The sequence below is a fragment of the Bemisia tabaci genome, chromosome 1, assembly GCF_918797505.1.
Source record: "Bemisia tabaci chromosome 1, PGI_BMITA_v3".
NCBI classification, from domain to species: Eukaryota; Metazoa; Arthropoda; class Insecta; order Hemiptera; family Aleyrodidae; genus Bemisia; species Bemisia tabaci.
Genome location: NC_092793.1, coordinates 37,349,753 through 37,361,837, shown reverse-complemented (window position 1 = coordinate 37,361,837; position 12,085 = coordinate 37,349,753). Strand labels below are relative to the sequence as shown.

At 39.9% G+C, this 12,085-nt stretch overlaps 1 protein-coding gene across 1 annotated transcript in view; it reads left to right on the top strand.

Annotated features, from left to right (window-relative positions):
* Phm (Peptidylglycine-alpha-hydroxylating monooxygenase) overlaps positions 1–12,085 on the top strand; it is a 100,236-nt gene that overhangs the window by 45,907 nt on the left and 42,244 nt on the right. The window contains exons 4-5 of the mRNA XM_072300545.1: positions 9,227–9,296; positions 10,179–10,305. Coding sequence (XP_072156646.1) covers positions 9,227–9,296; positions 10,179–10,305 — 197 coding nt within the window. The remainder of the gene's footprint in view (positions 1–9,226; positions 9,297–10,178; positions 10,306–12,085) is intronic.

Genomic DNA, 12,085 nt, shown 5'->3' with positions numbered 1-12,085 from the left:
TGAGCCTGGAATCCAAATGGAGGCCGAGATATTTAGCGATTTTATCGTTAGGAATTTCAGTTTCTCCTAAACGAAGAGGAATGTGATTAAACGGTCTATTAGTGAAAACTACTTCAACTGATTTTGACGCGTTTAGTTAGGTTTTATCATTTTTTGTCCATTTATTATTTTATTTAAGTGAATTTGTGCATTTTGTCGTGCCTTTCTGTAACTTCTGGACGAAGATAACATGAGAGAATCGTCAGCGTAAATGCCCAACTTTCCCCCCCTCCCAGACTGTGGGATGTCTGTTAGTAAAGAGAGAGAGTAGAGAAGGGGAGAAAAACAGGAACCCTGTGGAACTCCCGCCTCTATCCGTCTGAATTTTGAGACTGAATTTTCATAGCGAACTCTGAACTGTCTCCCTGACAGAAAAGAGGATAGGAGCTCCACATTATTGCAAGGGAGCATTTTATATAGCTTTTCGACGAGACTCTCATGCCAAACACGATCGAAGGCCTGCGCTACATCAAGAAAAACCGCTACACAGTATATCCCTTTTTCAAGGGAATCTTCTATGAATTTTGTGACCCTATGAAGCTGGTCAACAGTTGAGTGTTGCGCTCTGAAGCCGAATTGAGCGTCTATAATTAAATTTTTGTTTTTAACAATTTCATTCAGTCTTTTGATGTAAAGCCTTTCGAAAAGTTTGCCAATAACAGGGAGCAGAGAGATTGGCCTGTTGGAGGCTGCTTCAGTTGGAGGTTTTTCGGGCTTTAGTAATACAAAAATTTCAGCGATCTCCCATTGAGCAGGAATGTATTTGCAACGTAAAACTGCGTTAAAAATTGTGACCAGCTTCATAAGGGCCTTTTTAGGGAAATTTTTTAAGATTAGTCCAGAAATCTTGTCGAAACCTTTTTTAACCTTAATTTTCCCCTTGATCTCTTTCAATAGGTAGTTCAGACAGGGAGATGGTTTTAATTTTGGCTGGAGGGATTTTCTTGATTTTTTTACGGGGTTTTAATGTCAATATCTCCCCCTGTGCTTGTGGATCCGAGACTGAGCTGTCAGTGGTTACCTCTTCTTCTTCAGAAGTGGAGTCTGGCGTTATGTCACTATGAGGTTTGAAAGTAGCTTCAAGGTGGTCTGCTAAAACTTCTGCTTTTTTAGAGTCAGAATTTGCCCAAGTGCCATCAACTTTTCTAATGGGGAATTTTAATAGTTTTGGTCTTTATAAGTACTTTGTAGTTGTCCAAAGTTAATGGTTTTTGTCTGTTGTTGGCGGAAGGGATTCTATAAAATTTTGAAACTTTATATTGAGAAATTCTTGAGTTCGCTTTTTGACAATCTTATTTAAGCAATTATAGTGATTTTTGTCATCTGGAGCTCCAGTATTAACTGCTCTCCCATGGGTTTTTCTTTTTTTCCTGATTAGATTTAAGAGTTCCTTAGGATTGGTGTATAGGCGGGAGTTGTTTACTGCAGTTGGAGTATTAGCAGCTGCACATTTTTTAATTTGTTCCACTGACAGTTCAGTTTCTCTATCTATTTCCACTGGAGAGGTGACTGGAACGCTGATATCTACTAATTTTACTAGATCTTCTTTGAATTTGTCCCAATTTGTTCTTTTAGAATAAATTGCGGGAGGCTGGTTAACTTAAAGAGGGTAAGTGATGGATAAAATAACTTTTGCCTGGCCATTCAAAGGGGGGGGGGGGGCAAAATGTCACAAGAGGTTTTATCTATTAAGTTAAGGTTTTTGTAAATGAAGAAGTCAATGATGTTTGACTATGGTTTGGATCGTAGGGATAGTTCGTCGGTTTCCCGGGGGAAATGAAGTAACTATCCAACAAATTTGCTGCTTCCAAGAGGGACTGTCCTTTTGGATTTGTTAATCTAGATCCTCATACAGGGTCTTTAGTATTCCAGTCCCCTGCTACCAAAAATGTGGGACCTAGTTCACCAAGAAATTCAGAGTAATCCTCTGTGAAAAGAACACTTCGAGGTGGAGTATAAATTGACGTTAACTTACACTCGCCAATTTCAGTTTCAATTCTTATAACTGCGCTTTGGAAAGCAGCAGTTTCGATGATTTTAATCAAGTTATGCTTGATATTTTCTTTGATTAACACCGAAGAACCTCCTCGGCGTTAATTTTCAGGATGTAATGCTTTGTACATTTTATAACCAACGAAATACCTCTTAAAATCGTTCTTTGTGAACCAGGTCTCCGACAGGAGGGCTACATCCACATTGAAATCCCTTAGCGTGACATTGAATTCCTCGGCCTTCACCCGGGTCAGACCGCCACAGTTCCACGCCATAAAGTTCAATGATCTGTTGTTGCTCGAGCGTGATTGTAATTGAATGTTCGTCTCAGAGGGAGGTAAATGAAACTGTGTTGCCCACTCAAAATCCTTTCGGGATCTTGAAGTGAGATGCGCACACAGTCATTTAAGCCTAAAATGGAAATATTCTGTCGAGCTCTTCGAAAATAAAATCGATTTTTGTTTTTTTGGCGCTAGAATGGCCTTCAAAGACGATCAACGATTCAATTCCAATTGGGTGTGCATATGTAAAATGATGTATGCATGATAAAATCTACGTATTTTTGGACCAGAAATCGATTGAGTAGGGTCCCGAAACGCTCCTCCGCTTCATTAACCGAAAATAGAGATTTTTTTTTTTTTTTTTTTGGGGTGTTTTGGGCCCATTTTTTCACAGTTTTGGCCTGAGAAAACCTGTGCCGTCATGGGTAATGATTATCAGGTCATTGCGGGCGGACCATCGAATGCTCTTGGTCTCAAGACACTCCGGGACTCGAAAAGTCCCGGTGTGATACAAGGTTTTCCAGATACAGGGGATCAAAGTCCCCGATTTTCACTCATTTCTGCAGGTATTTTAATGTTCAATTCCAACTGTAAATTGTTTTCTGATTTAGATATCGAAGCGCGTTTTGCTGTGGTTGATTCAGCTACATCTGGTGGATTTTTCTACATCTTTCACAAACTCCCACATGGTTGTTGCGGGGAAGGGGGGGGGGGTGTCTTTTTCTATATAGGGTGTGCACAAGGTGTGGGTATTTGTTAATACCTCGAGATTGGTTGCAGATATTGACTTGTGGTTTGGACGAAACTTCCTTGAATTAAAGTAGGTATATTTTTGGTGAGGGACCACGACCCCCTTGACCCCCTCCCCCTCCAGGGAGGTGGGTGGTAGGTTCAACTTCTCGAAACAATCGAGATGACCGCCATTTGAAAGGCTGCCAAATTGAAAACATCGTAAAATTTTTGCATTCTGATGTCAGATTCGTACTTTTCCTGATTAAGAATACCCCTGGTTACTGAGTTTCATCAAAATCCACCGCTAATTATTTTAATCGCTCATTTAATCAATTTTCCGCCGTTTTGAACTTGATCCAGCCGCCATTTTGTGACGGTGATAGATAGCAACCTGAAATTTACGCGAATAATTGTCTTTTTTTATGTTCTCTCTAACGAGATAGCACACGATGGGGTTCCCATTCGAAATTCGAAAGTTGCCCTTTATCCTCAACCCCTCCGGGGCGAGGGGGGGTCATAACCCTTCACTAAAAATGTACCTACTTTAATTCAAGGAAGTTTCGTCCAAACCATAAGTCAATATCTGCAACCAGTCTCGAGGTATTAACAAATACCCACACTTTGTGCACACCCTGTATAGAAAAAGACAACCCCCCTTCCCCGCAACAACCATGTGGGGGTTTGTGAAAGATGTAGAAAAATCCACCAGATGTAGCTGAATCAACCGCCGCAAAAGGCGCTTCGATATCTATATCAGAAAACAATTTACAGTCGGAATTGAACATTAAAATCCCTGCAGAAATGAGTGAAAATCGGGAACTTTGATCCCCTGTATCTGGAAAACCTTGTATCACACCGGGACTTTTCGAGCCCCGGAGTGTCTTGGGACCAAGTGCATTCGATGGTCCGCCCGAAATGACCTGATCATCAGGAGGACAGGACACCTGAAGGACAGGATGTTCGGAAAACTAATGCCAGAACCGTTTTCCTCGTCCCAAAAAACTGTCGGATACCAGTTTTCGTCCCAATCCGTCATAAAAGCGGAGATGTCAAATTTCCATTATTTTAAACTTTGACAAAAATTAAGATTTTGACTTGCGGCTTGCGCCAAAAATTTTCTTTTTTCACACTCTTTCGATCGATGTGTCACAAAGGGGGGTTTCGATTTGAAAAAAAAAAGTTGGGGTCCGGGGTTTTTTTGGGGGGTCCCAAAAGTAGCTAACATTAATCGATGAACATCCCCAAAGTTTCGTTTCAAAGTATTAATTAGGTAAAATTTTAGAGGGGGTGGAAGGGACCATTGGGACATCCTGTATGCACATCCCATTGGAATTGAATCGTTGATTGTCTTTGAAGGCCATTCTAGCGCCGAAAACACAAAAATCGTTTTTATTTTCGAAGAGCTCGACAGAATATTTCCATTTTAGGCTTAAATGACTGTGTACGCATCTCACTTCAAGATCCTGAAAGAATTTTGAGTGGGCAACACAGTTTCGTTTACCTCCCTCTGAGACGAACCATGCTGAGCTGTGTACGAGTCGGTTCTTGATATTGCGTTACTTTCATGCCAACATTAATATTTGATAGAATTAGCAGAATTCGATATTGATTCCTCCTTCACCTCTAAGTTATCACCCTTGAGCACGCAAGATTGCATAAATTACAGCTCAACAGTGAAATTGACATTTCATCTGTTATATTGGTGTCAGCAACGGTCAACTTACTCTAAACTTAGGTGCTATGTGATGGTAGAATTTTCATATTCATCACCAAATTGGTTTAAACCAGTCCTATCTGGGCTGCATCCGTGAACAGATGTAAAAAGATCATCATTATTTACTGAGCTCAAGAAAATTGTTGAACATGACGAATTTTTGACTGTCTGATTTTGGTCGGCCTCCCCCTCTCCCTCCTTCGACCCTAAAGTATCGAAAGAGCGAGAAATGCTATTAGAAACCTTTAAAATCCTTTACACATGAATTTGTATTGAAATATTTCATTGACCGCTTTACTGTGTACAGTGGTTCCTTTAAACCTCTACATCTGATTTTCGCGGAAATTGGAGTTCATCTCAAAAACCTGGAGTTGTGCAACAAACCGTAATGACACTTTCCCAGTCTACAATATTCTGAAAAATTTATTTTTTAAGGCTTATATTTCGGGCAACTTTGATCTCATGCCCTGCTGCTAAAAATCAATATTTTTGGGATCCGCAAAAGCGATGATACTTGTCATACAATGGAGTTTACCAGTCGGATGCAAAGAATGGTGTCAAGTTCACGAGTGCACTGCAAAATAAGTGAGTATACAACGCGCGCCTCAGGTTGTAGAAATCTGGGTCCATCACATCCCACATGCTGCATATCTATCCTCATGGGAACTGCGGATATAATGAATATTTTAGATATTCCGATGTAACTTCGTTATCAGTAGGTATCTGAGCATCGATTAAGATGCCTCTGTTACCGAAAAAATGTCAAAAAATTGAATTTCGCGCTGCTACGGACACGATTTGGCCCATAGTGCACTGGTCACGAAATTTTTGAATTTCCTGCTCACAAAAGAAACAGAGTCCACTTGAATCAAATCACGCACTACAACCGACTTGACAGGCTTTTTCATTGTGCAGTGTTTCTTCCCTAGCCCCTGTTTTTCATAGCATTGACCAACTGCAACAGCTGAGCCGAATCTTGCAATTGAGGATACCATAATTTTAAACTGCAGAGACTAACATGGTAATGTTAATGTGCGTTTTAAATCAAGTACGTTATGGTTTTATGATGCAGGAAATCTAACTTGATGCATCAAAAAACTTTAGTGTTTTGGCTAGGAGTTGCTTCCAATAATTTTTATCGCTTAAATTGTGTTTTACTTGAAATTGCGATGAGAAAACATTTATCATAATGCTTAAATGTGTACCCTGTCATGTGGTCCATTTTACTAAACAAATTGCAATGAAAGAAGCAGTGCAACACGCCGATGCAGCAGCAAAAATTTTACCCTGTGTTGTCACTTCTTTCTACAATGTCTCTAAGAATGACGTTTTTCCAGTCCTGGCGAGTCCTTTTTCATCATAGAGGTGTTGGAAATAACGCTTCTCTAGAAACAACATTCTCCTTTGGAAATGTCATAACGAGGTATGACTGGAGTTGCAATCTATCTCACTTCAAATTCATCTTCTAAGACGCACCAAGAGTGCACCTTATTACCTTCATCTGCGCAGCATCGTCCCTGCTGCTGCAGTTCTATGTACTTATATGTCTTTCTGTTTTTTTCATCTTTTATCCTTACAATTTTCCTTCAATCTTTTCCACGAGTATATTGAGATAATTAAAGCAATAATGTGGCCATGGTTTTGTGGTGATCAGGTAAATCCACTAGTGAGTTTCTGTAGCAATTTGGCACAGAGCGAGAGGCAGGATTGCGCCCGTCCTCTTTCCGCTAGAAAACACTTGTTTTTCTAGCGGCAGAGACGGTCTGCTGTTGCAGCCTCCCCTCCCCCCACTGTCCCGAGGCGCTCCAGAGACAACATAGCTTCCTGGTCGCCACGGCCAATTCAGATCTGCAAGAGACTTCGCTGTGGTCGGAGTTAGATTAGTTCTGTTGTTTTGTTAGTCAAGTCGGATACGTCGGTTATTTCATTTTTTAATTTTTACTTTTTCTGAAGAGTCTTTATCTCGTTTGAATGGTTAGTTTTTTCTCCTTCAATTAGCCCCTTCCCTTTCTTTTCTCCGTATGCTTTGTTATTTCTCTTCAGTTTTTTCCTTTTGATTAAGGGTCTTAATTTTTTTTATCAATACAATTCTTTTAGACTTCCACCAAGCTAGTTTTCATTTTTTTAATATTCATTGTTTTTGTCATTTTTTTTTTTTTATTAGCTCTCCATGTCTCATTTTTCACCTTTGTTTCGTCCGTATTCCATTCTTTTTTCTGCTGATAGAGCAAGAGGCGCGGTCTGGCCGTTTGTCTTGATTGTTGCGGCCAATCAGCTCTTTCAACCCTCCTCTTTGTCTATCTACCTTTCCTTAGTGCAAGAGGCACGGTCTAGCCGTGTCTTGACTGGTCTGCCCTGTTAACCCTAGGGGTTGTTTCATTATTTTTCGTCAGACAAGGGAAAGAGTTACGGTCTGTCCGTATCTCGACTGGTCTGGCCAGTCTGCCCTTGTCTATCATCCTTTTCTTCCTCTCTCTCTTTTTTTCTTCTCATCAAAGCCTCCCTTCTGAGAAGAGGGGGCTATTATCTTTTTTTTTCTTTTCTTTTTTTGTAGCCACAGTCTTCCTATCTCCTCTGAGAATCTGCGGGCAAGCAGTTATAGATCTGTATTTTTTTACAATTCTATCCTCCCTTCCTATCCTATCTTATAACCATAATAGTTACACGGTCTCGGTCGGCGAATTTCTCTCGCTCACGAAAACTTTCAGTAGAATCGCGTTAAGTCATTCTTTTGTAATGTTGCCCCTTTTGGTCGTTTAAGGGTCAAGTTCCAGACAACCCCCTCTTCTCAGAAGGGAGGCTTTGGAGCAAATTGAGGATCCCGTTTTATCACGGTATATATAATTTTCTCAATTACCTTCAGCGTTTTGTCTATATATCATGGCAAGTTAAGCGTTCAAACCATTCTTATTTGTGTCCTATACCTGTCAACAAATACCGTAAGGTCAAAAAAGACCGATCAAGGATCCGGTCGAGGATAGCTTTCATGATGATTTGCACCGTACTTCTGCCCGTTTTTCCCTCTGGATATGCAAACTGTGAGATACAAAAATAAATTCTGGTATAAAAATTATGTTTTATTGGAGGTGAGGTAGTGAGGTACCCTTCGTAATTCGCGATTTATCGAATATCTATTTTAGGATCCGTGAAATCACTTAAGGTCGCAGCCACTTAGGTAGTAAAAGGCGCGGTGAATTGGGTCAAAGCGCCTACCAACGGAATGTGTTCGCTACGGGGGTGCGCTTAAAATTGCGCTCATGGATCTATTTATCATTGCCAAAAATGGTTACGGTATCATTTTCAACGTCAGAGAATGATCTTTCTTTAAAACACGGGGGAAAGTTTGTCCCATCACCCAATTAAAAAGTATTAGTTGTCATAAATGTTGGTTTGAAAATTTTCGATTCATTTGAGGCATATCAGGATGAAATTTAAAAAAAAAAAAAAACCGTAAATATATCAGCTTAAGAAGTCAGCTTAAAACGTAGCTTTTTAACAAGCCCAATAAAATGAAAATCGGACAAGAATTTGTCGAAATATGTATAGCGCGCGTATGACTTGCATAGCACGTTAGTTGCCACCATTACGCCGCGTACCGCAACGCTTCACATAAATTGCTTTAGCGGGTGCATCATTTAACGCCTAGAAATGGTTTCGGTATCAAATCCCATGTGAGATAATTTCCCATCAACGCTACTCCGGGTAAAAAAGCCATATTCTCGCATGTTACATTATTACTCGATCTTGAAATTTGTGTGTAATTTTAAATTTTTGAACTTTTCCTATCGACTATTTATGTGTGTGTGCCCTAAGCGAAAAAATCCGTGAGTTAGACCTCTTCAGAATTACTCTAGCTTTAAAATGAGACCAAATGAACGAAAATTGGACACGTACTTTCGGCACGCCGAAAAACGCTCGCCGGTCATCTTTACCGGCCGCCATCCCGGTTCCTGCACGGACCCCAGAGTGCTTCCTTTGCCAAGAGAACTTCTTATGACCAAATAAAGAATGATCCTTGAAAGTGGTAATTTCCAATGAAACAGTGCAGGGTTTTTACTGTTTTCGGATCGTACCCCGGGGACTAATTTAAATCGACGGTGTAAGTCGGCATTCACATAACTTGGTTTGCGACGTCGCAGACTTCCTATCATACTTTATTTTTTAAACGGAGGACTACTCAACGGCAATTCTTTAAAACTGCCATGATTTTTCATCTCTGTGCGACGAAAATTCTGCAAAAACTTCAAGGAATGATATCAATTTGTTCTCCTTTAAATAAATAACAGAGACAAAGATTTTCAGACTCTGCAAACGAGTTATGTGATTGCCGATTTACTCCGTCGAAATGAATGTTTTCACACTATTGCAAACTATTGCAGTTGGGATTCAATCCTCCCTCTCCCTCGCATTTTTGAGTTTTATCAAATTTTCTTATCTTTCTCTATCATTTTCTTATTTCTCTCCTTAGGAACTGTGGAGAAATGTCATCAACTTTAGATGGTTTACCGGCGTTCAACCCTTGTAAATCTGGTTCAGAGGTATTACATTATTATGCTTTATTCTGCTTCTACTTTCTCCTTACTAAAAAATTGCCTAAAACCCCCACCACCACCACCTTTTTCCGGATCTCTCTTTGTGTGTCGTTTTACAAGTAGGTAGTAGGTAGGTAAATTAACTGTTAAAAATGAGTTCTAAGTTTTAAATTGTAATTTTATACAGTTATCATAACCCTCTCAAGTACTTATGCTTTTATCTGGTGACAAATCTTTGCTATGTGAACCAGGTGGGACCAAGCTTGTAATTCCGAAGTAATAGCTGTATAATTGAATAATTCGTCGCCTTCACGACAAAGGTGCGTATCAAGATTTTGATTACTTTTCAGGAGAGGAAAAATAAGATTTTGGAGAACACAACTCCTTCACTGCTAGGTCCCTAATTAACGTATCCGAATTTTTTTTGCGCTCTCAGAACGGAAAAAAGATCAGGATTTTAAATATCTTACTGAATCTGTAAAATTATGCCTAGCAGCCCTGATATCATTGAATCAAAACGCGCAAAGCGGCGTATCACCGAAACCCTCGCGTTTGCCTTATGATGCGCACGTTTGCTGAATTCAGAAAAGGTCTATCTTACGGTACACCTTTTTGTTTTTACGTAATAACTCAACTAATATTGAGAGTTGAGCTTTCAAAGAAGGCTCAATGGAAGAAGGAGTTTGAGGTGCAGAAGGATCCATGCATAGCTCAAAATGTCCAATTTTGATGGTACGCCCCTTCGTCGTGAAGGCGACGAATTATTGAATCGTTTGCAAGAAAGAAAAAACAAAATTATAGACATATATCATGTTCTCTTTTTTTTTATTTTGATATGGTATAGGTAAATTACAAGGTTTTTTTCATCGTTAGTTTTCTTTGTTATAGATTATTTATGCATGGGCACGAGATGCTCCACCGTTCAATTTGCCAGAAGGAGTTGGATTTCTAGTCGGAGGGGATTCGCCAATTCAATATCTCATCTTACAAGTACACTACGCTCACAAATACAAAGGTTTGTCTCAAACTTCCCCTTACTGTCAAAAGAAACACTGAGCTCGGGTTTTCCTCTTTTTTATTGTGAGGCTTTCAACTGTTGCAATTTTTATAATAATTTTGCTTTGTTAAAAAGTATTAAATCCATCCATCAGATAATGCTTCTTTGATTGTAGGGAATTTGTCGATTCTGTGCTTTCCCTCAAGTTTTAGTTTTAAGTTTTCAAAAATAGAGCATTAAGTATGGAGGCATAAGGATAGGGATAGACGTATAGATAGGCACAGGCAAAATGATTCTCAATTTTTTCTTGTGATGACTGTTCTTTAGATCAGATACAGTCAGTTAGGTAATGTCCCGCTTATTTCCAAAGTTTGGAACTTCCTAGAAACTGATGAAAGAAGTAATGGAGTTGTCTGTGTAACAAGAGCTTACAGCAAAATATTGCATTACCATATGATAGAGTTTTGTGAAGTTAAAAGGATTTTGTCGATTTAATTTCAAGTATGTAATACCTTCTAGGAGGCAAAACGAATGCAATGACTTAGCCAGTTTCGTGAAGCAATGCATACCAAAATGATTGCATTTAGCAGCTTTCCTCTTGAAACTCAAAAATAGTTTTCTGAAGTTAAAAAAATAACTCTGCCTCACTAGGTATTTGTTAGGAAGAAACAGACAGTGCTTGTTATAGTCCACAAGACATGCTCGACCCTTCAATCTGTTTTCAATATTACACAAACATAAAATGAAAAATATACTAATTTATCCGTATTGGAGTATTTTTTGCAACAGTGTTAAGGGTCAAATGTAGTTCCTCTAGTAGGTCCTGGGCCAGCAAGGGGTAACCCTCCCTACCCCCCCCCCCTCCCACCCCCGTGGGAATTTTGAAGATGGTGATTTTCTTGAAGCTCTCAACTTGTAGAATAAGATTTTTCTTGTTTACGCGAATTTTATCCTAGTGGGGGGGGGGGGGAGTAGGCCCCCCTTAAACCCCCCAAAATTGCTCAGAATTCCGACTTTTCCGCGAATTTTCCCATTTTTCTCGAAAAGGCTCGATTTTAGGGCAAAACTCCAAATAACCCCTCTGAAAGCTCGTGAAATTTTGGTTTAGAAAAGTTTTGTTTGGCTTTGACCAGGACCCACGGGTCCCCAAAATGGGGGGGGGGGGGGGGGGCTTAAAATGATAAAATATCTCAGATTTCCGCGAAAATGACCGTTTCGCCGCGATTTCTCGCCAATAACGCGAAGAAGGTTGGTATTATCGTAAAATTGTTTACCCCTAAAATAAAAGAGCATTAATTTTTCATTCGAGAGGCGGCCTAACCTCTCGTGGGTGGGAGGGGGGCCCCCCAGCAGTACCCACCCTATAAAAACCGTCAAGATCGGCCGCTTCCTTGAGGTAGCGTTATGCGCAAAAATGGGCGATAAAATGAAAACAAGTAGCGTTTGTTCTGAGAGAACATCAATGTGGATTCTTGTGGGGGATGACAGGGGGGGAGGGAGGTACATTCTCTTCCCCCCCCCTCCCCCTCCCCCAAAAAAATAATCACGAAAAACGTTAATTAAACGCGAAAATTCCACTTTATAAGACGACTTTTCGGTTCCATTCAGTTAAGAATAGATCGATAAGTTGGTTCTTGTTTTAACACTTGCCTAAATTACTTTTCAAACCACGGGGTATTTTGTTTGGGGGTCCTTTCGTGAAAAAGAATCCCTTAATCCCCCCCATAATCGCTGAATGTTTTTGATAAATTTATCACTGCAGTTTCTGTCTGTGACCAAATGAATGATTGAATACTTA